Raw genomic sequence first — 26,958 nt, forward strand, 5'->3', positions numbered from 1 at the left:
ATGCTATGAGGACACTGTTGAGTATAAATTAGTTGCAGCAGTTACCTCTAAGAAATACTCCTCATGAGCTAAAGATTAAGTTAAAATAGGAGATCCAGTCTGAAGTCAAAAATCAATACACAAGTTAATCAGACTGTTTAAGAAAACTGCCTACTCTTATTAAAGCTTTTTCATCATCTGAACAGGACACACAACCCCACCCCCAAACTGTTTCCAGTAAGAGGCAGCTCCTGCTGCTCCAAGTGCTGTTTTCCCAGTGTATTTTTAGCAGATGCACTTTACACCACGGTTCTGGGTAACATGGGTCAGCAGCCTTTTAGCAAAAGGCACAAGCAGCATCAACACAGAGAGATCTACTTTTCAACTACTTACTTTATTTCTTTTCAAAATTGTGGAAGAAAAAAGCTTAGCTTCCCATATTCTTCCCTGCGCATTCTCAATATCTCAAGCTAAATAAAACACTATTTTAAATAAATACGTCCTCTTCCAACAGTTTCAGCAGTAGTGAAATAATTCTAATTGCTATTTGAAACAACTTACACAAGTACTTGCTGAACTACAAACTCAAGAGAACTTGCCCAATAATTTCCAACTTCTGGAAGTATCTAAATGCCAAGATAATCCCATGGCCTTTTGTAAAAGGTGGAAGTTTTACCATTGCCATTTTATTATTAACTATGTTTGACATAGCAATAGCATTAGCACTCCAAAGCCCCAATAACAGAGATTATTTAAATGTACCTGCTCAAGATTTATATGTTATCTTTACTGAAATTCACACTGGATAACTAGCAAGTCTCTTTGTAGAATGAAATTTTTACCACAATCATGTTTTGTATACAGCAGGTGAAAAAAGAAAATTTATAAAAAAAGATAAACCATCCCTGAAGTACAGTATGAGATCAGGTCTCAGAAATAAAAAACAACTCCCTACCACTCTCCTCCCTTCAGCTCATGTGTTTCTAAGAGCCTCTCATTTAATATATTAAAATAAAAGGACAATTAAGTTCTAGCAATTGATGCATTGGCAATATGGCAAAGCCTTATCAAGCCATTGTGAAATTCTCAAAGTTTATTCCACAAGCTTGGTCTGAATTATTTTCTCTATAGAAAGTAATTTGCCTGCTTGCCAAGATCTCAAAATTACTTTCAAGATTTTCAAGTAACATAAATATGGCAGGTATAAATAATATTTGTAGTTGGCAATCCTGAGCTTCTTCATGCACAAAATGATCCCAGTTTAATTTTTCCTGCTCTTTTGTGATACTGTGTACTGTTGTAAGATAAAAAGTTACAATATTGTAACAATGTTTGTTACAAAACTAAAATTTCTCTCTTCCCAACTATATTGCCCTGGAGCCTGCCACAGTGCATATCAACCCAGCAGTTCTCCTGACAGTTTTTCAATAAAGCTCCCCACTGAATCAGCAAAGTGATCTGAATTAATAAATAATTTGCTAAACCGTGACCTTTTTTGGAGGGCTGGTAAAGGGGATTTTAGTTACTGATAGCATAGACTGAGCTTCAAATTTAGAAATCATATCACTTTCCACACAGTCTCATATTTCATCTTTCAAATCTCTGCTTACACCATATGGCAGTTCAATACACGCAATACTTCCTCAAGGAAAAGATCCGCCAATTTCATTTATCCTTTATTTAAAAACTAGTATAGACTCTATATTGTTTCTCCACTACCTCAAATTTTGCAAAATGTTTATTTTCCATCTGGACAGCAGAAAATACAGGAAAGTTTTCAGTTTCAGGCCTGAAAACAAGAAGGCACAGTGGAAACTGTGCAGCAGGAACAGTCGTGCTAGCGCTGCCGCAGAGCAGTCCTGTCTGCCCAGGTCACTCATAGCCAACCAGATAAATTTCAAAACATTTCTAAGAGACACACTGTACTAACAATGTCCTTTATCTTGTCTATTCAAGGAATCGTCCACTGACATTGTTCCAACTTGAAGTTACTGCTCCTTATGTAACCATACATACCACAGCACCCTTCGTGACTTACCAGAGGATCTCTTATCTGAGAAACCCACTCCATTATCCAAGCACATGCTACACCATGGGACTGACCTGTGATCCCTGCCCAGACAACCAGCCCCAGCCAGGCACTGGGCTCCTGCAGCTATAGCTGAAAGGCAGAAATTCCAGACAAACCTCTATCTTATTGCTTTTATGCTAGATACATTGAATAAAGCCAAACAGCCCTGATAAATACCATATTCAATTAGGTTAATGTGTACCAAGTAGTTTAGAATTCAGAAAGCTTCTTGTGGGAAGAGGAGCCATAAATAAAATGAACCAAATGAAAAGTTTCAAGTATGTTTTAATAATGTTACAGAGCCTCCTCTACATGAATAGCTCACTGAAATGATTTCTAATAAGTGCTTCAAATCCTTAAGGCGGTAAGAACCACACTGCATGTAAAGCACCCGGACTTGTTTTTAGGACAAATTAACTGAATGATACTGAAAATGTGCACCCCAGGATGAGCTGAGTAGCCAAGCCAATGTGTATGGGGGGCAGAGCTAGCTGAAAGACAGTTACATCTATCTACCAAAGAAAACACTTAAAATTTTGTATTAAAGATATCAGCAGAGCACATCTCAGTTCCTCAAGGAAATATTTATTACTTGAGGAAACTCTTCAATACTTCAGCTAACTAAGCAAATAAGCAGATAGAAGGAAAAAGAGTTAGATACTTTAATGTCATATATTTGCTACCACTTGTTTTAAACTCTTGGCTCCATCAAACCCCAGGCATTTAATTTACTGGCTCTCCCTTCAATTTAAAGTTACATACTTCTATAATTTTAGCTTGAGGGTTTTAGCTTTCTTTTTTAAAAGAGAGGGGAGAAAACAAAGCATTTGGCCAGCTAGTATTATGAACTATATTTAAAAGACTTTGACAGAGAATAACAGTGCTGTCTGTCCAGACAAGGCACAACACAGAGCACCTACAAAACTTGTTCCTGAATCAGAATCTACAGTATCAGTCAACCTTAATTTTTTGTACTAACTTGTATAGAAAGTATGGATATGTGCAGTACTCAAAAAAGAGGCTCAGACACGATCCCAATGCCAGAAGATATTTCTGCAGTGCTTTAATGTATCCCTGTGAACAATGTCACCCTAATGACAAGGACTGTGCTTTAATCTTAATTGTTGTTTAATCCACTACAAATGAAAGTTTTTGCAAAGATATTTCACCTGCTGCATCAGGATTACTTATTAGTCTAAAACCAGCTTCATTTACAAGAAGTTGGCTCTTTTCTTTTTTCTCCCACATGCATTGGGGCATCTCTTGTCTCAGAACGTGCCCAGCTCAGATAGACAAACAGACCCATCATGCACAAAAAGGGTCTCAGCTATGCTGAAGATCCTGCTCTCAGCAGAACAGCTCACCAGGCTTCAATGGGCTCCTAAGAAAGCAAACAGCTCCCATTTTCCAGATTGAAAAACTCTTCTAGTGAAAATACTGCCACAGTCCTACCACCACAGTCCTGAAAATAGATTGTCTGACAGCAAAAAAAAAAAAGACTGGGTTTATGTTAAATAAAAACTGTTGAAGCAGGCAAGGAAAGAGGGCAGTCAGAGAAAGCCCTCTGTCAATTCTGCACATGGGAAGCAGATCTCAAGTGAGCCAGAGAGCAAAGATAAGAATCTTCCTCTCAATGGCTCCTTCAGTGCTGAAAACAAACCTTCAACAATCCTATTTTTTATTAAACAGTTCAGGAGATTTGCTCCGAACAGATTTCACAGCAATCCAGGTCTGTAACAGAGCAGCTATTGTTTCATCAAGTTCTTCTCTGATGTAATGAAGCCACCACAGAACTCCCTGAGTCCACGTGCAGTTCTGGATGCAAAGGGTAATCAGGATTTGTCAAAAGGGATTTTTACAGCTCTCTCAAACTTGAGGAAAATTATTCCAATCTGCTATTTGGAGAACAGGCTGGTTTTGAGAGAATTATTTCACTGTACAATTACAAAGCACACAATTCAGTTGTTTAGGGATAATATTTTTCTGCAGATTCGTTTAATTAAGAATACCCTAAATTCATGAACATCATTTAGCACTATGAATTGGTGCCTTTTAACCCTGATAGAATAGAAGAGAATCCACAGACCTGATATTTTTGGTATATTTTTACTACATTCAAACTCAACCAACTTTACCCATCTTGTTGGGAAAATTGTCTTCTAACTGCAATACAGGTCTTTCAGTGGAAAGCTCAGAGTAAATGCATATTTTAAAATAAATAATAAATTTATTTACTTAATAGTTTAAGGTCTGTGCTGTTCTGCAGTTAGACCAGCCATAAAATTACTCCTCTTTTTCAGAAAGTACTAGATTTGAAAATGCCTACACCATCCACACAAGGCATAATATAAATATTAGTATGCACCTAGAAAATATTTCACCACTGATTCTACAGTATGAGATAGCTCAGGTCACTATGGAATGAACCAGCAGTTGATTTCAGAAGAAAATCACCCACTGGTGATTTCACACTGGCTTTTTCTCAGCTGATGTAACAATAAACACCTTCAGGGTTAAGTGCCCAACTATACCAGCTACAGTAATTAAACTTGCCAAAACCAGAGACTCCCTGAGACTGTGTCAGCACAGCAGATGGCAAACTGTTCCTGAACATGCCTTCAGAAAAGCCGAGGGGAAGCAAGGAGAGAAATGCATTTTCATTTTTATTTTCCATCAACTTTCATTGACAGAATTTGCAATTTTGGTAGGAAAAAGAAAATACAACAGAAGGTAAACCAGTTTCGTTGCTGTGAGCTGAAGTAAATTGATTTCTAAATAGTTTACATTCACAGTCTTCCCAGCTAATGAAATACTAAGCTAAAAAATTTCACTCCTGCTAAAGAGCCTATAAATTACTTCCTCTGAGTTCACAGACCAATCACATTTTGATGCATTCCATAAAATATTTCAAAGCATATACTGAATTTATGACCTAGAAGCAACAAACTAGTGAGTTTACAAAGGAGGTGAAAATAATTCTTTACTCCCTAAAACTTAACTCCATGGATGAAAGAAAAGGATAGAGTGTGTGGCTGTAACTACAAGAAATATAGCTACAGCTTTTCAGCCAACATTTTCACTCTAATATTCACTTTGTTCAAAACAAAAGAAAAGCCAAACAAAAAAATTATGGCAAAGTACATAGGGATGTCTGCAAGCCTGTCATACAGTCCCTGCTTCTTTCTGATAGGGATCCTCACTTAAAATCCACTTTTAATAATGTTGAATGACCCATATAAACCAACCTCAGATCTCTTGCATTTTCAAACATGCAGCCTCCTTTCCCTTCCTTATCCAGTGATACAACTGACAGTCTGCATGCTCCTCACCTCTCGCAGCACCAGAGATTTTGCTGCAGTCTGTGATCATTCTGACCCTACCAGATGCAGATGGCAAGCCTACACACTCTCTCAAATAGGAGCAGCAGGAAGGCAGAGTCAGCATTCCTACTCACCACACACACAGAACGGTGCCAAGTCTTTTTAAGTCGCTCAAAACATCTCTGTGGGTTTGAGGGCTGGTGCCTGTCCCTGGTCCTTTCTGCAGGGACAGATGGACACTCTGTGCTGGCTGCTGAACCCCAGATCTACATCAAAGCACTCGTTTGGCTCAAACCTCACATTTCTGGCAAGTGCTGGGCTTACCTTGCACGTGCCACAGAGGGTGTAGGAGCAGACAATCCTATAAACTCTGGATTTATTTTTGCAAGGAATGAGGCTCGGGGCATGGTTTCAGCAGTAAAGCCACTCACACAGTCTGGATGCAGTTGCTGTCCTCCTCCAGTGCCTCCCCATTGACACAGAATACAAGTCACAGGTGCAAGAAAGGAGGCAGTGGTGGCCACCTCGGGAAATAGAGCAGTGGGAAAGGGCTCCTGTGACCAGCCAAATCATTAATCCTGCCCTCAATTTGCTTCTGCTTTGTTTCCTGATGAGAAACCTCAGCTCTGGCAGCCACTGTTCCTGGACAGCTTTAGAGGCTGCAAACCCCTCACCTCGTGCAAAGGATGTACTCCAGCCATATCTGAATGCAGATTTAAGCAAAGTCCTCCCTTTCCAGTTCATGAAGTGCATGAACATCTGATTAATTCAGTATGTGCTGAAGCACATTACAACTACAAAAGGGTGGAAGGGTGGATGCTGTCTGTCCTGCTCTACCACTTTCTTAGCTGTTCAATTTACAGATCTGACTTATTTTTCATGTTGTACAAAGAAAGACACTTCTCTATCATCACAGCAAAGATTCTGGTGCCTCCTGACTTAAGTAGGCTATTATTAACTCACTAGAGAAATGGAAACTTGTTATCACTAAGGAATTTTTGACATAGCTGGCCTCAGACAACTCTTTGAACATCTATTAAAAAAATAAAAGGAAGCCTATGCCCACATTAATTATGGTAGATCAATAATATTTCTCTGAACAGCATGAGTGAGAAGGAAGAGCAACAGAACATACTAGTGGGCACATGATATAGGAGATGGAAGCAGAACACTGCTAAGGATTATGAAATTTCACAGAACCTATGTTTAGACACAGTATCTGGGAAAACAACTTTATTGTTAATATCGAAACTACTGAAACTAGGAAAGAGACCCATCTGCAAACCAAAGAGCCAGCTGAAACAGGTCTGGAAGTTTGGATTCTCCCTGCCTGTACACACGTGCACACCAATGTGCCAGTATTTGTTAGGCACAGGAGGGGAAGCAAACGTTTTGGTCAGCTCTGAAGTGATCAGAGTTCTTGAATAATTGAATAAACTGGAGAAAGTAGGATGAGCCGGCATCAAAGCAAGCCAAAACAAGAATTTGCTATAGCTCACCTACTGCAGAATTACAAAGACTTAAGCATTTTTAAATGCAGCTCGTAACGAAGAGCTGCTGGATTCAGTTACACTTGCACTCCTGTCAAGACAAAGCAGCAGCTCCCCTCTCACAGCCTGCAGCCCCACCTCGGGGCACAAGAACCCTGACAGCCTGGGAGAGACACCCATGAACCTAAACACTTGTCAGCAGATAAAGTTCCCCACTGAAACTATTCAAGTGGTTTCTGTTTTCTACACTAGAAAAGTGCAAAGAAGAAACTTAACTGGGTTTGTTATAAAGAAATGTGAAAGCAGCTAATTACTGTTTGAAATAATATACAATGTGTATTTAGGCACTTTTAAAAAATTCCACCCTGTTTTTGAGAGTTGTTTGAGCTTTTGATGCTTTCAGAGGCTCTTCTGTGTTAAATACCACAAGTCTAAATAATTACTCAGAAACTAAATATATTATTTTTAGAAATAAAGTACCCTCTTTTTTTTTTTTTTTTTTGGTTTGTTGGGTTTTTTTGATTTTCTGTCTCTTTTTTCCCAGCATAGGGGAAACAACTAATTAAATAATATTGACAGACCACAACACGACTTCACATGGAAAATGTTTTCTATTTATGGCAATTTCTTCCAGCATACTAAAAGCCAGTACAACTCACCAATGCTGTGTGGTATGTGGCACAAAGGCCTGTCCAAGCTGTTCTGGACTAATACCTGGGCCAGGCTCCTCCCTGGCCTGCTGGGAGAAGAGTGAAGACAATCATTCTAGAGAAACAAAAGACAGCAGCAGGGAGGTGGAGGTCCTGGCAAAGCCAAGAAACACAGCAGAAATATTGGCTTTCACAGATGCAATTCTTCAAATGATAAAGTGAGGGTGCAGTCAGAGAGGACAAGCTGAGGAAATTCCTGCTCTGCCCTCCCACCCATTCTCCTGCTACTTCTCCCCCACCTGCAGTTGTGCACTCTCCCTGTGGGAAATTGATTGAGCTCCCCAGACCAGCACATTACCCTCAGGGAAAAAAAAATAGGTAGCTTTAATGTCAGAATGAACAGATTCAGATGTAAACTGGACAGAAAACTAAAGCACAAGACAGAATCACACAGCCATGATCAGGGTGGGGAGAAGGGAAGTAGGACATCCCCTTTGGTAGCAGAAAGATACTGGGTTGGCAGAGGAGCTGAGCTGATCTAAGCATATTGCCAAAGTACATCAAAATAATCCCCAAAAGCACACAAGCTCTAGGCACACAGGGAGAGACTACAGAGCTATCACACAAAAAGATTCATTTTTTTAATGCACACACATCCTGATATTCAGGAAGGAAAGGAAGTTAAGACTGTATTTCTTTATTTCTCAGAGAGGTGACAATGAAGCAAGAACATATTGCCTAAGGTCACATTTTGGAGGGGCAGATACCCTGTGTTTAAGAACACCATTCTCATCTGGCATTGAAGATTTGTTCTAATTCATGGTATAATTAACATTCAACTCCTAATACATTAATTACTAAAGATTTTCCTTGTCCTACATGCAAGATCTTTATATTTGTCAGAAAACCCCCAAAAACTCAGTAATGACACTCAAGAGGATAGTCAAAATTACTAACCTTATCTCAGTTGTGCTAATTTTTCTACATCCTCTTTGCAGAGAGAAAAGAGCTGCTCTGAAACCCCCCTGGTCTCCACTGAGCCAGCCTGGGGACTCACTGCCTAATTAGCTCTTGTGAATAATCCTCCCCTCTCTGCACAGTCTACCTGGATGCTGCAGATTGCCCGTGACCACAAAACCTCCTCCTACAGCCTAGAACAGGATTCATCTGAAGGCAGAAAAGCTTTGTTCTTGCACATTTTCTCCACCAGGAAGAAAGCACAGCTGCCTGAAGCTGACTGCATTGTGCTGTCCAGCAGAGAGCTGTGATGTTACAGGACCAAATATTCCTCTGGAGGGCCAGGGAACACGGGGCAAGGCAGAGGATACATGCACACAATGACTGGTTTGTTAGCAGCCCTCAGCCCCGCAGAAGGTTCACCTGTAACTCAAGCTGGCAGCCCAAACCAGGACAAGGGTGATGAGAGGTTTCTGCCCTCTTTCCCTACATCAGCAACATAAAAGGCCACTTTGTTTCACTAAAGCATTTGAAACAATTACAGGGAATTTAATGGTGAATAGTCACGGAGTTGCACATGGAGCAGTAAAATTTACACTGAAAACTGCGTGCACAGAAACCATGGGTTTTCTACAGCTGAAAATTAAACAATCATTTTTCTGCATAAGACCTTTATAAAAGAAACCAAGACTAAGACAGATCAATTGCTTAATGAGGCATGGGCATAAATCCTCATCAAGAGCATTTCTGAAGTTGCACAAATGAGAAGGGCGAAGGTTATTCAAGTGGCTATTTCTGTTTTTCAGTGCCTCTGGCTGCAAAGCCAGTTGATGCCAGTTTAAGAGGTAAAAGTCCATCCCAAGCTCCACATCTGTGCTGAGCGGCCCTGGCTGAGGCCAGGTGAGGGCTCACAGGGCTGTCCCCAGGGCAGCAAAGCCAGGAACACCTGCAGCAGTAACGGGGTCAGCAAAGAGGAACCTGTGAAATCAGGGGGACTGAGCCTCTTCCAGCTCTGCAGCCAGAGCCATTCCTCACCAGACACTGCCACGCTCCCAGACAGCTCTCTGGGACATTTGTCAGCTAAGGTATCAGTCATTTATTGCTCTTTCCCTAGTGCAAGGTTACTACCACAAGCAGGAGTTCCTTCAAGATGAATCTCTCAAACTCTTCATTCAGAAAATCACCTTCAGCCATATACACTCTTCTAATCTCCTTCATAAACTACAGCTGAAGTTAATCAAACTTTCTGTTTAACAGGATTCTGCAAACTACAGACAATAATGCAGCCAGGGAACACAGGAGAAACTGGTAAGAGTTTGACATTTAAAACATCATTAACTGCACCTACTCGTGTAGATTAACTGATTTTTATAATTGAAGAGAAAGTTGATTAACAGTTCTGTAATTACACAACTGGTATTTTTAGGCTCTAATCATGTGTCACTTAAGCACATGCATAATTTAACCTATCCAGGTGACTGAAGTTATGCCTAAAGACTTGCACGACCTGCAGCAGCACTAGGGACAGGCTTTGAAAGGAAACAGCTTTTTCAGAGTGGCTCTAGCCACAATCTAGAATACGGCATTACACTCACAACACAAAGCCAATCTACATGCAATTTTAATAATGTTTACAGGACCATGACTGCCTTTGAACCTGTCCACATGGCTGCTGTGCTGAGCCCTGGCACATACATTAGTAGAATGCAGCTTTGCTTTCTCCTAACTCAAAGAAACAGGTTCAGCTTCCTGAGAAAGTCAAACAAGAATGGGAACAGCACTAAAAAGCAAATATGCTGCATGCTAAGAACACTGGAAAAAAAAACCAGCAATATTCTGTTACACAAGACACATTACCAGCAGTAAATCATTTCCCAACAGAAAAAACCTGATGGGAGGGATCAAACTCATCTTGGTGCAGCTCAGTCCAGAGACAGACTGGAGCACAGCACATCTGGTAAAAACAAGTGATCCTGAATCTGCTAGCACACATTCAGAAAAGCAGGTCAAGAAAAACATCCTCTGTGAACAATGATTTAGGTACAGGAGTACTCATGAATAGCCACCAAGTGCCCACAGTACAATTAAGGCTACAAAGCAATTTGGTTTATACTTTGAAGAGGCCATGGAACCTGACTTGTGTTGGTACAGCTCCATCCATGCCTGTGCACAAGGCAGAGACCCAGAAAGCATCCATGTGCCGTGGGTGATGCACAGAGGAACTGAACACTGCCTAAGGCAACAGCACAAACCAAATCCCAGGCACCTTGGAGCAAGCTTCAGTCCAGCCTCACAGCTCCTGTCAAGCCTGGGCTGCCACAATCCCATTTGCCTAAGCCTCTGCACATGATCCCAACCTATCTCATACCAGCAGCAGCATTTGTGCAGTCACATGGAAGCTGGTTCAGGGAAATGACCAACAAAGTAATCCACAAAAAAAAAAAAAGAAAAGGAAAGGAGGTGATGGGAAGTTTATTCAATTCAGATCCCCAGCGACTGAGCACAAGGAAGCACAAAGGGACAGGTGAAAGGGTGAAAGGGACACAGCCAGGTTTTATAGGAGTTTTGACTGGATTACAACACACCTTTAAGAAGAGCTTTGGCACATATGGGAACAGCTAGCAAAGGGCCTGAACAGCAACCCTTACCCTGAGGTAATTACCCTGCAACACATCTCAAGCACTCCAGGTCAGTCAGAAAATATATTGCCAATAAAATGAGTAAGAGTGGGAAGGACTGGGCTGCTAAATAACACTAGCTCTAGGACAGCCCAACTCTAGAAATTTTTAAGCAATAAGTGCTCGTGTAATTAAGTTTTCCTAATAAAGCATCCGGAAATCCATTGGCAGAAGGCATAAATTTAGATTTGTTTATTAAACTTAAACTTTTAGAGCCAAATTTTTCAAGTCCACATCTCACAAAAACTGCAGCATTAGAGAAAAAAAAAAAACAGACATTTGGGTAAGAACCATCAGCCAGGGATAGCCTGCAAAATTCAACCCAGCATAAGGGGACTAGGACTACAAAGTGAAAATTCTGAGCAGAGGTGACAAGAATCAAGTAGATAAGGTAAAGAAAATGAGTAGAGGTAATGGGAACAAAGCAGGGCACAAAAGCTGGGATTCAATTACAAAAACCATTGTGCTACCACTGACTGAGCTGTAACAGACACTTTCCCAGGCTTTGAGGATTACAGAGTTATGGTGAAAGGCTGAACACCTAGATTAAACTCATTTACAGTTGTAACTGAGAAAATATTCTCAAGCTAGAATGATTTAGTGTAAAACAGCAAAAATACACTTCATTAATCACCCAAAAGGTTGTCAGTAAAAAAATCAAACCAAAAAATTAAAATCAGCAAACCAGAACTTAATTGCTATATGCCAATTCTCAAAACTACAACTTCTTTCTTTTTTTTTTTTTTAAATCTCCTCAGTTTAGCAGTAAACAATTACATGCAGAATCCAATAGCAGTGGGAGTCATAACAAAGAAAAAAAACTAGACCAGGCTGTTACAGATCTTGAAAAAGAGGTGCAATGCTCACCAAATCAAAGAGGAGCTGGTAAATTGCTAGTAAATTCCTATCAGTAAGTGCAGACATTGGCAAGACTCACATACACGTGCATAGTTTTCAAAAACTATAAACACCCAACTACACTCATAGAAACTGTGTATTGGCCTGGTGCACGCTCCTTGCAAAACACATGATTTGCATTTAAACAAAATAAGCACTTGGCGTTGGACTGTATATGATGTAAATTAGGGCTCTCCACAGACAGGCTGAAGTCCCATTAAAGCTTCAGAGGGTTTGCCATAGCTGTTTCTGAAGCTGGATGACCTAAAAACATCAGTTGTCCAACTACATGCAGCACAGTACTAACTTGATTACTGAATCAGCCTCTACAATTCAGATTTTCCAGCTACAGAAAATCAACAGATATACCATCACACAAATCTTACTCCATCCTCTTTGAGCTGAGAACAAACGAAACAAAGATGGCTTGACATACATTAACTCAGCAATTGCACATTTGCAATACACACAGTGTTCAAACATCATGTCAGAAATCATGACAACAAAATGCTCAAGCTAGAATGAGTTTGTACAAATCTTCAGGAAAAAAAAAAAACTTACATGGCTCTTAATAATATAAAGATTAAATAAACTAACTGTGATGCAACTCTTAGGATTTTTTTTTAAGAAACACAGAAATCCCCATAATTAAGATTCAATCCAAGCCTACAATTTCAGTAGAATTTGCACTTTGGTTTAATTAAGGGGCAAAAACTGCACAACTTATAAACCCAGCTTGAATGTGCTGTTGGTTTGGTACCATACTTAAAGTTCTCCTTGGCAATTAACCACATCTATCTTACAGACTAATCCTGCAACACCCTTATACCATATGCTGTCAAACCACCTGCCACAGCTAAATTTTCTGCCCTTTCATGAAGCAGTTTTCAGAACTACCAGCACCACTGTTAGCAATACAGTTATTTTACTCCCTGTATTCCCCATATGTTCAGGACACTTTTCATCCAATTTTGGGAAGGAAAAAGAAGTCGTATACAGTTTATCTCTTGTTTTTTTATATTTCATTATCCAATCAGAAGTGCACTGGCCTTTCCTTCTTGGAAAGAACACAGGAGTAAAAACTGTCCTCTGCTCACCTAGCAGCAATTAGACTACCTGTGTGATCCCTTCTTCTGTGCAAAAATTATAATAGCTGGGGGAAAAAAATCAAACTCAGGTTGTTCTGTGGGTCCAGCACACCTGGCAGTTAAAGAAAGTGGCTCACATTCTACATGCTAAGCAAAATATAGGTGTAAAGGCTGAAAGAAACTCACCACGCCTCAAGAAAGCCAGCACTCCTTCCATCAGGGGAACAGCTGTGATGGAGACTGCTCCTGGCACCCACTGCTGCTCAGGGCTGTGGTCCCACCCAGGAAGGGTGCAGCTGCTCAGCTGCTTAATGACTGGCTGCTACCAAAAACTCAAATAACCACCTGCACATCCTCCCTGCCCCCCTGCACATCCTCCCTGCCCTCCTGCACATCCTCCCTGCCCTCCTGCACAGCAGCAGGGATGCCCAGCTAATCCTGTGCTGAGCCAGGACGGGGAGCAAAGCTGGCCAACACTAAGGTTTTGGGAGTTTACTTTTTCTGTTCTTTTGTTAGATTAGTTTTCTGTTACTTAAAACACAAAAACACCTACAATTTAAGCACAAGAAAAGCCAAACTTCCCATAATAAAAATAACAGAAAGCAAAGATTAGGCAGACCACTTTCAGCACTGGCTGTATCACGATACATGACACCACCACCTCTATGTTCTCATTATGTGAGGAAAGCAAAAGGATTAAATTAAAAAAAAAAGACAATAACAAGACTGCAGAGATTACAATAGAGGAAAGAGGGCTTCAGGCCAGAGAATACAAAGAAAGTGTGCAACAAAAGTTCAAGTTTACCACAGGTCAAGTGGAGTATTTTTTGTAGAACCAATGAAGCACAGACTCACTGGTCAGGGGCCACAGCCATTTGTCAGTATCAGAGGTAAAAAGTGACATAGCTTTAATAATTATGCAAGTATCTTATCCAAATACACACAGAGAATGAGATTAATCAGTAATTTATCTGATGAAAAGTCAGCTGCTGAAATTTCAACCACTGAAGGTAAAATGCACCAAGACAGAATTACTCACAGACACAATGAACCTCACCCCAAAACCAAAATCTCAATTCTGAAAAACACACACACTGATTTTACTATCAGTCTGCCCGTAAAAAAGTGAGGAAAAGAAACAGAACTAATGTTGCTTGTTTCAGGAAATAAACAGGGCATGTAAATGTCATAGTTTCATGAAATAAACAGGGCATGTAAATATCACAGCCAACATAGACGTTGCTGAATGAAACTTGAAATTCCAAAAGAAATAAATATCAGCTAAAAAAAGAGACAAAGACATTTTTCAGGTTAAATATTTTGGCATGAGAAGTATCATTTCATATTGTCTTGGTATTTCAAAGCCCTAAAACATAGAAATCCATTGTGAAGCCTTCCAAGACTGCAAAATTCTATCAAGCATCTCTCTTCCCACACAATTTTTGACAAGTCTTCTTAGAGATTTATTTGCAACATTTCTGGTGTCAAAGAGCAAACCAGTAGAGCCAAACTCTATCAGTCAGTTACTGAAGTTCAAAACAATATTTTTCTATTTAGAAAAAGTTCATCTGTCATGACTGTCCACAAGGATTGAATGGTTAACAGAAATGCACCTCATGAATGGGCCATGAAAGAGAGGCATGAAAAATTTGGGTGTTGGTCCGAAGTTTCCAGGAAAGGGAAGCACAGCAAGTGGTGAAGATAAGGATGAGAAAAAGAGAGGACTTTAGATGCTGCAGTCTATCACCAGCAGAGCAGAGAAAGCTGGGCTGATGTGGTAAGAGAAAATGGTAATGCAGCAAGACTAGTTAGGCAGAGCCTCAAGGGACAAGAAAATAAATGAAAGTTTAAAACACAATGGAGCAACTCTCTCCAAGACAATCCACGTGGGGAGATAGATGATCTGATACAGATAGTGAGAGATAACTGTCAAATGCAAGGTGATGTTTCAAGGTGCCTTTGTATGACAAGTGAACATTACCCTTCCACTGCTGAGCTCAAGCAAGCAAAAAAGTATCAAAGTACAACATCAGGAAACCAAGGTACAAACAGTCCAAACTCAGCCGAAAGAGCTCCACATGCACAAAGGTTCCCCCCTCCTGCCTTGAAATAGCAAAGTCAAGAATGGCCTCCTACCAGAAGGTATGAAGGATGATCTAGCAGACATTTATCTCACCCACACAGACACATTTTTTTTAAGACTGAACAGCCGGAATTGCCACATTGAACGACTCATTCCTTAGAATAATTCCTGATTTAATGTTGGACACCGTCCAGCAATTATTCAAAGTTGCTAAATAGTCATGGAGCAGCAGGGAAATTTTTAGCAAAATGAGCTTGCATAAAAAGTCCTATATTCATCTCAACCAAAGCACCTGTTTAACAGAGGTTTCAAAACATTTGGTAAACACACAGCAAATATTAAACCCTGCAAACACACTACAATGCCAGAAAGGCTGCTGAGCCTCAAATTTACAGAACCATGATGGTTTAAAACAATCTGTACGTTTCTAGGCTATGTCAGCACCAAAAAAAAACCACCTACCAGAGATAAATTTTAAAAATTAAATAAAAGAACCCAAATCCTCTACTCCTCAAAACAAAACCCAACACCAAACCGCTTCAGGTGAGAAGAGCAAGTACCACGCAAGTGGCAGATGCCAAGCACTCTTTCAAGTCAGAATGGAAGGTTGCATTTGCAGCTTCTTCCTAGAAGAGTGCTGGATTTGCAGTTTCTAGAAGAACACAACCCACATTTCCACACAGTTCACAGATATACTCAGAAATGGAAGATTCGGAGGCACGAATCCCCATGGTTTTTAAGAAAACGCCGTGAAATAAAACACCTTTATTTAAAATGAAACAAAGCATCTTACTAGAAGTTCAAGCAGACTGTAGAAATCCATATATTTAGACTTGTCACTTATATTTTCAAAATTACTTGAAAGCACTTGATGCGATAAACCACCCTAAAATTTTAAATATTACGGAACAAACTTATAGGGATGAACAACCGTTTAACATTCAGAGTATAGAGCTGGATTTCAAAATTGTTTTCTTTGCAGACACTCATACATCTCTAAGTATATATGTGCTCCCTTATGCATTACACGTTGTAACTGCAAAAATGAAATAGGTGTAAGGATGAGAAAGGAAGGACTGCTGCAGCCCAGAGAATACACCGTGCGAATTCCGGTTTCAGACCAGACCACCACGGCGAACAGAGACAGCACTAACGGGGAGTTCTCGTTTCTAAGCGCTGCGGTGCCTCCGCTCAGGGCGCGGAGGGTGCGCGGGAGCGGCGGCGGGAGCGGCGGCTGCCCCGGGCACGGCGCGATGAGGGCGGCGGCGGCGGCGGGAGCCTCGCCCGGCGGCGCGGGGCATTCCCGGCCGGCAGCTCCGGGCCCGCGGGCGGGAGAGCAGCGGGGGCCGGCAGCGCGGAGCCCGAGCGTCCCCTCCGGCCCGGGCAGCGCGGCGGCGGCGGGAGGCGGCCGGGACCCGCAGCAGCCGGCTGGGACAGGTCTGATCCGGCGGCCCCGTCCCTGCCCCCTCCCCGCCGGGCGCGCCCAGCCCCGCCGCCCCGGCACCCCCGCAGCCCGCGGCTCTCACCATTCTCCTCAGGGCCGGGCTGGGTCTCGGCGCCGACTCTGGTTCTCCTCCCGCCGGGCAGCTCCTGCTCGTGGTTCGGCGTCGGCGGTGGCGGGGCCTGTCTCCATCTATCGGGGCTGGGCTCGGCGGCAGCGGAGGGCTGGGTGGGGAGCGGCCGGGCGAGGACGACGCTCCGGGGACGAAGGGAGGCGCGGGACGCGGAGGACGGCGCTGGTTCGGCTCCGCACCGGGACTCAGGGCTGGCGGCGGTCTCGGCCCGGCGCCTCTTTCTCATAATTGTGCGACTCGGCCGGCGGAGGAGCCGCGGCGCTGCCGCGTCAGCGCGCACCGCCCCCGGCAGGAGGAGGGGGCTGGCGGGGCGGTGCTGCCCGCCCGGGTGCCCTCGGGGCGGGCCGGACCGGCCGCGGGTGTGAGGGGGGGTTCTCGGCCGCTCCGCAGCACCGGTGAGCCCCGAGCGGGGTCCCGAGAGACCCGGAGAAAGCGTCAGCCGCTGCGGGCGGGCAGGCGGCCGTGCTGCCCTGTGCTGCCGGTGAGGTGAAGGCGGAGATGTTAAAAATGGAGCTTCCGAGAGAGAAACCCGGCTGGCTGGGCAGGCGCGGCTCGCAGAGGAGCCCCGCAGAGGCAGCGGCTCCGCTCGCGTGGGGCTGCCGTGCGTGTTCCCGAGGGCACGGAGCCCGCAGGGACGGGGCTCCTCGGCCCGGCTCCATCCCGTGGGCTCTGCCCCCTGAGGGGACCCGGCCTTGCTCCTGTCAGAGCCGCAGGGCAGCGAGCAGCCTCAGCTCACATTAGTTCACGCTTTTCTTGCCAGCCCTGCTCGCACATGGCATTGCCGCCATTAGCTCCGCGTCGGAGGCATCTTCTAACAGGCCTGAGCCAAACTGGAGGAAATTCCGTTTGGGAGGGAAAAGGAAGATGCTTTTCTTCCACTTCAGTCCACTCAGTTTCTCGTTTAGATTAGGAAGTGCCCAGGGGAGGAACCTTGTCTTCTTTGTCCCTGTATGCAATCTGCAAACTAGGAGAATCAGTTCCACAAATTAAAAGCTTCATACAATAATTTCTGCTATATATGTCATTATAGAGCTTTTGCAACAACCTCTGTGCTAGACTAAACGGCATTTGTAAGGGAAGAATAAGAGATTGGATTTGGCGTAAATTATTTGAGTCCCTTAAATAAAAAAAAAAAAAAAAAGACATCCTAGAAAAATCTCTCATCTCTTTCTGAAATACCATGACCATACAAGAGCAGTAATTATATATAAACTCAATCTAAACATTCAAAGTCATTTAAAACTTTTGATTTTTCATACTCAGGTTTGATAATTTTCAGCTGTGAGTTATCTCTCTCCGCTTGCTGCAGAATGCCAGCATTAGCGTTGGGCTGAGCTGACGTGTGCTCTCACCTGGACCCTGGGCTTGTGCATCACAGGGTAACAGAGTCCACTCCAATGATCAGACAGGCACGATCAGAAATCAAACCCAGCATTAATTTGCAGCAGTCACTTTAGCCTTTTTTTTTCCTTGCCTTTTTTTTTTTTTAACACAACTGTAGCTAACAAGAAACAAAACATTCTTGCATTAACAGCCATTTAGCAGGGCAAGTCCAGTTGTAAATTCTGTGTCTGAAGACCTTTGCTGCAGACAATAGGTGCAAATTTGGGAAGCCCCAGCAGCTGAGGCATCCTGCTCAAATTAGGGTGTTGCAGGGAGTTCCTCAGCTGCAGGGGAGCTCCTAATGCTTGTTTTAAGTTAACTTCAGAAGAATTCCTGCTATCTTACATAGATATGAAAATTAGGCTCTTAGGACTCTCAATTTCCATAGAAATGGAAAATTAGGCTTTTCCAGGAAAAACTGTTCTGAGTACAAGATCACACAACAAAGAGGCTCCACTACTTGTTCCTGCCCAGATTCCCATGTGCTAGTTCTTGGCTTAGGGAGCAGGAACAGAAGGAGCAGTGGAAGACCAGTAATTTTTTTTTTTTTTATGGTTCAAGAATCTTCCAAATTAGAGAAAATGGGGGATTTTTGAATTCTTCAGTTGATACCATAAAGCATTTATGAGAAATCAGCTCATTCCTTCTCCCTGTCTCCCTCTTTTTCCCTTTCTAATTAATTGATCTAAAGCTCACATCCCACATTAGATGAATGAGTCAGTTCTTCTATTACAAGATTTTCTTCACCTCATCTCACAGCAATACTTGGGCTACACTGATCTGATTCTCCTGATTGTCATGTTGGCCTCTTAAGTTTCATATTTGTAAATCCAAGAGCTAGAAGAAGCAAGGAAATTAGGAAAAAATAGCTGAAGACCAACATGGGTATTAGTCTTCTCTGGTACAAGCTATTAGTTTAGGAGAATGTGTGTAAGGTGAGGAATTTCCATGCCTTGGTTTCCTGTTGATCCTGCAAAACTGAGATCAACATCAAACTGTTTCAGAGTTCAGCTGCGATAAGCTCAGTTGGAAAGAGCACATTGTTTCAGGAACAGCTTGGGATGAAAATGAAAGGAAAATGAGTCATCAACATCCTCTGTGCCTCGTGCTGTCTGGGGGAGCGTGAGCCTTCGGTGCTGCGGAGGCAAGGCCACGGCAGCAGAGTGACACACATCCCTGTGACCTGGCACTGAGGCACAGTCACCGCAGATCCTCCTACTACCTTGATCAGCCCGTGCAGAACATGGCATGATTTGACCCTAAACTAGCAGTTAGTCATTCAAAAGGTGAATTCTTGTACATTCAGATGTTAAATCTTGTATTTGCTACTTGTCTTCTAAGTGTTACCTTTCATTCACACCAAAAGTCAACTCAAAATTCCTCTATCTCCTTCCAAATCAACACTCTTCAGCTGTGAATGACAAGGAAATAATGAATCATTATTTTATACCTTATGGCAGTTAAGGGCCATTAACCTGAAGCAAGCTTCTGCTATCTCAGATTGAATATAACTGTTTTTAAAAAAACTCATTTTGTTATGTGGTTCCCATATCTTATGTTGATATCTCAAATCAAGCTATCAGTCTGTCCTTGACACATTTATGGTGTAAACATCACTAGACCTAGTAGAGTTTGTGATGTCAACTCCAATAGATTTTATATCCCATTTAACCAACTGTAACTGGATTTCAATGTAAGTGCTAAAGGATAAGAAACCTTTCTTGGGAAGCTCTTATCTCAATATTGCAATGCCTAGTAGCCAGGATGCTGCCCTTTGGTTGCTCACCCTCACATGGATTAAACACTGACTCATGCTTAGGAAAAAAACCACAGCATTCCAATTGATGGGAAACTAAATGAGTTACCATTAAATGAAAGTGACCCGGTTTTGATTTTGTTTGTTTGACACTATTAAAAGTTTTACTAGATATGTGCTATAACTCTGAATTTGTTCAAAATAAGTTCTAGAGTTCAAGCAGTTAAACAAGTTGGAAATGCTAACTGATAAGGAGATCTAGTTAATGTCCCACTCAAAGCCAAACAGATTCTCTGTAGAAAACATTTTTTTGTCCCACAGTGAAGTAATCTGTGGCAGAGAAGAGTTATTATTTATTCACTTTTCATATTTTTGAAACAGGGGTGAATTCTCCCAAATGCCTTATTTTTTCTATGGCCACAGGTTTGTCCTTTTCTGACTTACCCAGGTAAATAATTTCTCCGGCTACAGCTGTAGAGGTAACTCAGCAGTTTACATTCAGACTGCTACTCCTAAAAACTGAAGATAACTTTTTTTTTTTCCTCACATGGAACTTTAAAATTTGTCAAGTAAGGCAAAAACATACAATGACACAGATTAACGGGATCTGAAGGTCCCCTCCATTATTTGTGGAAGATTTTCTGTGCTGATGTTGCTGATTTTTTGTGACATTTGTCCAATACCTTTCATATAATATACCAAACAACATTACAATCACATAACTTGGCAACAATTCAAAATATAACATTTCAGAATGGGATGAAGAAAAAACAGCTAGGAAGAGGCTTCCTGCCATTGAAACTGGGGAAAATAAAAGTTAAAAAATTTGTAACTTCACAGTTTTTAAATGGTTTAGTTATTTCAGTTACTTTGTTGGTTTGTGGTACAACTCAGAGTCACACATCTTCTGAAGAGGTCCTGAAGTTTTAGTAATATCTTTGCATTATATCAAGGTTCCTTAAAAGCAAAAAGCAGTTAAGCTAAGCAATGTGTTAGCTTTAACAGCTGAGATATATTCCCTCAAAAGAAACAGGCATACAGAAATAGGTCATAAAATCCAGGGTAAATTCAAGCCACACCAGGAGAATAATGTACAAAAAGTTAATTTTGTATATTTAACAGTCATTAAACAAATTATCCCCTGTGACTGATTCAGACTCCAATCTCACAGACAATAGATGTCTTTAAATTCAAATAACAAAATTGCTCAGGTGTTAAAGTATTAAAACATTGGCATCTCTGTACCACACAGCCCCAGAGAGGGGGGCATGGCTTTGGAGATAAGAGAGCTGATCTGCTCTCACCTGAAGGCCCCCAGTGCAGTTCAGCTCCTCTCTAACAACTGCATGTAAGTGTTAACTGAGGGCCAGAGCATAAGGCAAGGTCAGACAGAGCCTTGGGGACGCAGATGCAGGGAATGGCACCTGAGGCTTCTCAGTTGTTCGGTGCTTTGCTGGCAATGGCAAATCCCCACTAACCCAGGGAAGGACTGGAGGGTGGCTTTCTGATTTCTGCTTTCTGATGGCTGCACAAAGGGCTCGATGACCAAACACACCAAGCTCAGAGTGCAAAACCAGTAACTCCAGTTCGACTTTGTGCTAGCACTCCTCACATCCAAATTATGCAACAGAGAGTGTGGGTTTTCAGTTTAAAAATCTGCATTAAAGATATTCCATAGTAATAGCAAGGGATATCAAGTTAATGAGGTTTATTGAGCACAGGCAATTCAGAATGTTCTTTTTACATGCTCCATGAGTGCACAAAAAGAGATACATTACCCAACCCATCATCTAAAGCAGAATGTAAGCAGATCCTGTATTTGGGAATATGATATGTTACTTCCTGCTCAGAAAATAGTGAGAGCTTAACCAACATAGGCCACAGCCTTGCACAGAACAGCCAAGGGTGTGCCTCCACACATCTCTATTTAGATGTGCAAAATCAGTAGCTGCCAGGAACTGTATGGGTGCATTTACAACATAATGGTGACCCTTTGCAAGATTTTATCACTGCCTGCCTTCAAAAATACAAGGAAAATGACTTTATCTCAGTCTCATTCCTTCTGAACCTTCTCCTCCCTTTAGCTTTTTAGAAAAGCTTCCCTGTGAAAATTGTTTCTGCTGCAATCTTTGAGCCCGTAAATTCTTGTGTTTTCATTGGCAGTGGAGCAGATGGTCAGCAGTGAGGTGGCCTTTGCACAGAGATGTTCCAGGTGCAAGACACAGACGTGCAGCATCTCCTTCCAGGACTGTGCTGCTGGAACCTTGAGCAGGGAAAGCAACAGCAGCTGAAGGTACCTGAATTTTACCAATGCAAAAAGAGAAAGTTCACAGAGCTCTGCTTCTTGATGTTTTTGGTTTTTTTAAAATCCAAGGATAGGTAACCCAGAGTCAAAACATAAAATTTTATGTGACTCTATATGGGATAGGTCATAATTGTAAAATTTGAAATTCTTACGAGATCGTGACCATGACAAAAATGTCACTTTGTCCTGCAGAAGCTTGCTCCTCTATTTCTTAGAGAAAGAGGTACCAGTGGGCATGCATTTGCTCTTGGTTCCATTGTTACTATAATGTAAATTTACTTAAATTTACTATACCCAAATTCACAAATTCCAACAGCCTTTTTGCAAAATATAGGGAGAACCAGCATGAACACATTTCAGCCTGATGAAACCGCAAAAACCCTTAATTTTTTTGTTTCCAAATCTAAGCCTGGCAGTTACACCACCATTAATGGAACCCCAGAAACTCAGTGGGACCATCACATGCAAAAGCTTGTTTTAAGTTCCTGTTACTGGTGGCTTGAGCTGGTGGGCACGATGGCTGTGTTTGTTTTCACAGAGTCCAAAAGATCAAACCTCCTCATTTATGGTCTCCATACTGGAACAGAGGAACTTGTTATTGTCCAAGATTATGTGCAAAGTCACTTCAAATCACGCTGGTACTGCTCCAAATAGAAAAGAGGAAATAAAGGAGGTCCTATGTTCATGGGCAAGGAGAGAGCACAGAAACCAGACAGCAGAATACCCATGAGCACACCCCTAAAAAAAGCTGAAAGCTCTTTGATCTAAGCACCTTCTTGGTTAAAAGGTCTTTGAGCTGCAAGCAAAAACCTATTCTCAGCTATTTGATGTCCTGAGTATTCAGAGAAACAGGATCTTGCACATTCTTTATCAGTAAGAGGAATTCCAGAGATACCTGAGCTTCCACCATCAACCTTTCTCAAGAACACAAAACCTTGAACTTTGATTGCTCACCACTGACAAAAAGGATAACAGGCTGAGTTGCCCTTCTTTCCTCAAAAATCGTAGAGATAAAGCATTCACCCAGAAAATGTGCTGTATGGGCTACTTGAAAACAAAACAGTGTTTTAGCTTCTAAAAGCATTAGAAATCCAAAGACAACTTTTAAATAAATTTCAATCTGACAGTTTAGTATAAATTATTCCAAATGGAAAAAAAAACAACAAACAAAACAAAACAAAACAAAACAAAACAAAAACCTCAAACTCATGTTGGGGTGATAAAATATGAGTTTGTCCATGAATTAAAAAAAAAAAAAAATTGCAGATCATTGGAGCTGGAAAACAAGGAAAAAAAAAGCAACCACTTTATAACCAGAGCAGTAGAGGTGGAATGCTCCTCTGTGGGTTGCCTAGTTCCAGCAGACTGCCAAGGTCTGTGGCCACTTGTATTTTGTCTGTCTCCAAGGATGGAGACTCTACCACCTCTGTGTGCAACCTGTGCCAGTGCTTGACCAAACTCACAGGGGAAAGTTTATTTTTGTGTCTAAATGGAATTGTGTTGTAAAGATTGGACTGATCTAAAGTGTCAAGTTTAGAAGAAACTGTCTCTTCTACTTGCAATTTTGAGATTTACAGTTTAGCCAGTGTGTCAGAGGGAGCAGCCTTAATAATAATGGACTGCATGGGGAACAGACAGTGAAAAACAATTTTGCTGACTGCAGCTATGTCTGTTCTTCTTAACTTCTACTTTTTAAAAAGAGTAAATTCAAAGAGCATTTTGGAGGGTTCTCTCCCCATTAAGCACTCCCTTACTGTGACTCAAAGCTACTGGAACCTCTAGTGTACAAGTAAAAGAGACTTAAAATACCTAAGAACATGTTACATCCAAAGCACTGTATGCAGGGCTGTAGGGATGGCTCAAGGATCACACATCAAATGCACTCAGGTTCAGTGATTTTTTCTTTTTCCTTGCCAACACTCCCAACCCAGCCTGGGTTTCAAAATTGGAGGCTTGGCTGTTTCGTGCCCTCATGGCTAAGCACCTTCAGCTGAAGGATGCCTCTGCAGCACCAGTTCCTGGCTGACTGCAGGGAACTTGTTTCCATCAAGAACTTTGCAGCTGTGAAGTTTCCAGCTCACTGTTTCTCAGGAGTACTTTCAGGCAGCCTCAGCACTAACAAATGTACAACAAGCATTTCCTGAGTCACACCAGGAAAATTGATGTAGCTCAATTCACTTCACTTCCTCCCTCTTCATCCCAGGGGAGAAAACAGAGACAAGCAATGTACCAAATGCATCACACAGGTACTTACAAGTGGAATCATAACTTTGATACATCAAGAAAAACTGCAACTACAAATCCATTGGGGTGCATTATGGATTTTTAACTTGGTATTATGAAGTGTTAATTGTTTTGCCATGAACATTCATAGTAGGAAAAGGATGAGTTAGAACAAAGCAATTACTCAACTATTTTTTTCCAAGTAACATTTATTAATAACATTTTTAAGGTGATAACTTAAGAGTCATAAGGAAGGGGGCAGTTGTCAGTAAACATACAATGAAAAGGTAGTAAGATTTTTCTATTAAAGTATAACTAACAAGGCTTTTAACAGTGTTTAGCTCAACCAAATTTAATATTAAAAACATTCAAAATTGCTAGAAGTGTTGCAATCAGTTCTACTGAACTTGTAAAAACCTCATTTCAGTAGTCAATACTAACCTACTATTTATATAAAATTTTAAACTCCATTCATAATTTTTGTAAACAAAGCACCTAAGCATTTGAAAGACAAAAAAAGTTAGTTTACATCCCACTAAATGGCAACACGTGTGTGAAACCTCAGGCATGATCAGGCATGGAGTATTATTAGGCACAGAACAAGACAGAGCTTCCACAGCCAGCTGCTGAATACACTTATGTTGCCAAAGGTCTTTTTTATTTATACTAATTCCATTATCACTTACAGCTGAAAATTTAATAAATCCTCCATGTGGAAGATTTCAAAGAGACAAAGAAGTCATCTTACATAGGTTTGTGAAGCTTCTGAGGATTTTCAATTGTACATGATTTTGAATGAGTTATGACTTCTTTATCTGCTTCAGGAATTTCCAGAAACTTCTTCAAAACCACTGAACTTTGGCAGATACTGGGCTTGTCAAAAAGCATAACACATCAGAAGACACATTTTCAGTCTGCTATTAAAACACTGAGGTATGCTTTAATTTATTATGAAATGCCAGTTAAATAAAACAGAAGATGACCACTGTACTCCGAGGCTGTCAGTTCAAGCTCAAGTCAAGGGGGGAACTACTGACATACAAAAACTGCTTTTAATTTCTATTTTCTTAGGGAAGCTGCAAACAAGGTGAGTTATCTTACCCGTATCAACTGGCACCACGCTCAATCTCTGTGAATAGCAACAACTGATATCCAGGCTGTCCTTTGTCTGCTCCTGACTCTTGCAAACAAAACTTTAAACTTGATATAAATTAGGTAAATTTGCAGTTAGCCTTTGTTAACTGCCCATACAGATTTTCAGTTGTCTTAATTAGCATACTTCCAAAGTAAATCTAGCTAAACTAGATTTAATCAGGGTAGATTTTCCTGAGCTGACATGCCCCAAACTGACTAGAAATGTCTAGAGGTGACCTTCAAACAAAGGAGGTGCTGCAGGGAAGCCTCCACGGCCACTGCCCAGCATGTGCTTACTCAGTTCTTTTCTCCAGGGTTCTTGAACTCGTACTTGCTATAGGAATGACATTCATTTAAAGAATAGGAAAAATGTTTTAACAACTACCTGACATGACCACTAAGTGAACTCAGTGGTCTCCCCTTGTTGCCTTCTCCAGTTTTCTTTGGTGTCAAGTGTTAGCATTACAGCTATACAAATTTTCTATGCCTAATCCCCTCAATTTGCAGTTTCCTGAAAAAAGACCAGGTGTCAAACAAACTCAAACTCTTCTAAATGCAAACTAATGATTTAAACTACTTATCCTTTTTCCACGTCTTCAAAAGCAAAAACAAATTAAGATTAAACAAGTTAAACACATGCATTTGCCTTAGCTAACACAAGTACTACTTTGCACTATTCAAACCTGTTTTGTCTATCAGTTGCAAAGAATTTTCAAAAATACTTTTAAAAAAAGTATGGTGCAGATGCAAAAGGTAAAAAAAAAAACCAACCAAAAAAAACCTGTCCTGTTTTCCCCTATCCCTCTGAACTGATCCACAGCCAAATGAAGACCACAAACACACACCTACTTCCAACAGGTGAGAGAACCAGGCCAGTGCTTAACATCGTATCCCATCCCTTAAAACAGCACCTTCTGAGCAAAAAACCTCTTGCCTTCCACACCATCTTGTCTGTCAATTATTCCAGGAGTGGCACAGAAGTATTCAGGATTATGTGTAAGTGCCTCCCCTCTTTTATTATTTTTAAATGTTTGGACCTGTATATAATCCAAAGACTTGCATCAAAGCTTAACAAATTTCACAATTTAGGCATAAGCCAGTGATACAATGAGGGGAAGAGGGGAGGAAGAGTTCACAACCCCACACTTAATTTGCCCTGTTATTTATTTCATGGCTCACAATGTACATCAACATACACACTGTTTACTGAATTGCTTGTAGTAATGGAACTACAGTTTCATTCTTCAGTTGCTATAGTTACATTACTATCCAACTTCGCATTCAAAATCTGGAAGGAAAACATATGAAGGGTACTTCATTTTTTTTTTTCAAAGAAACCTAACTAGTCTTAATCAAAACTTTAAAAGAAC

The 26,958-nt window shown here is 41.3% G+C and overlaps 1 protein-coding gene across 1 annotated transcript in view; it reads right to left on the reverse strand.

Moving 5' to 3' along the window:
- The window catches only part of TRPM7 (transient receptor potential cation channel subfamily M member 7), a 50,839-nt gene extending 33,965 nt beyond the window's left edge, over nt 1-16,874 (reverse strand). Inside the window, exon 1 of the mRNA XM_014264591.3 lies at nt 16,740-16,874. Coding sequence (XP_014120066.2) covers nt 16,740-16,742 — 3 coding nt within the window. The 5' untranslated portion in view covers nt 16,743-16,874. The remainder of the gene's footprint in view (nt 1-16,739) is intronic.
- Nucleotides 16,875-26,958: the final 10,084 nt, after the last annotated feature.

This window comes from Zonotrichia albicollis, chromosome 11 (genome assembly GCF_047830755.1).
Source record: "Zonotrichia albicollis isolate bZonAlb1 chromosome 11, bZonAlb1.hap1, whole genome shotgun sequence".
Lineage (NCBI taxonomy): Eukaryota > Metazoa > Chordata > Aves > Passeriformes > Passerellidae > Zonotrichia > Zonotrichia albicollis.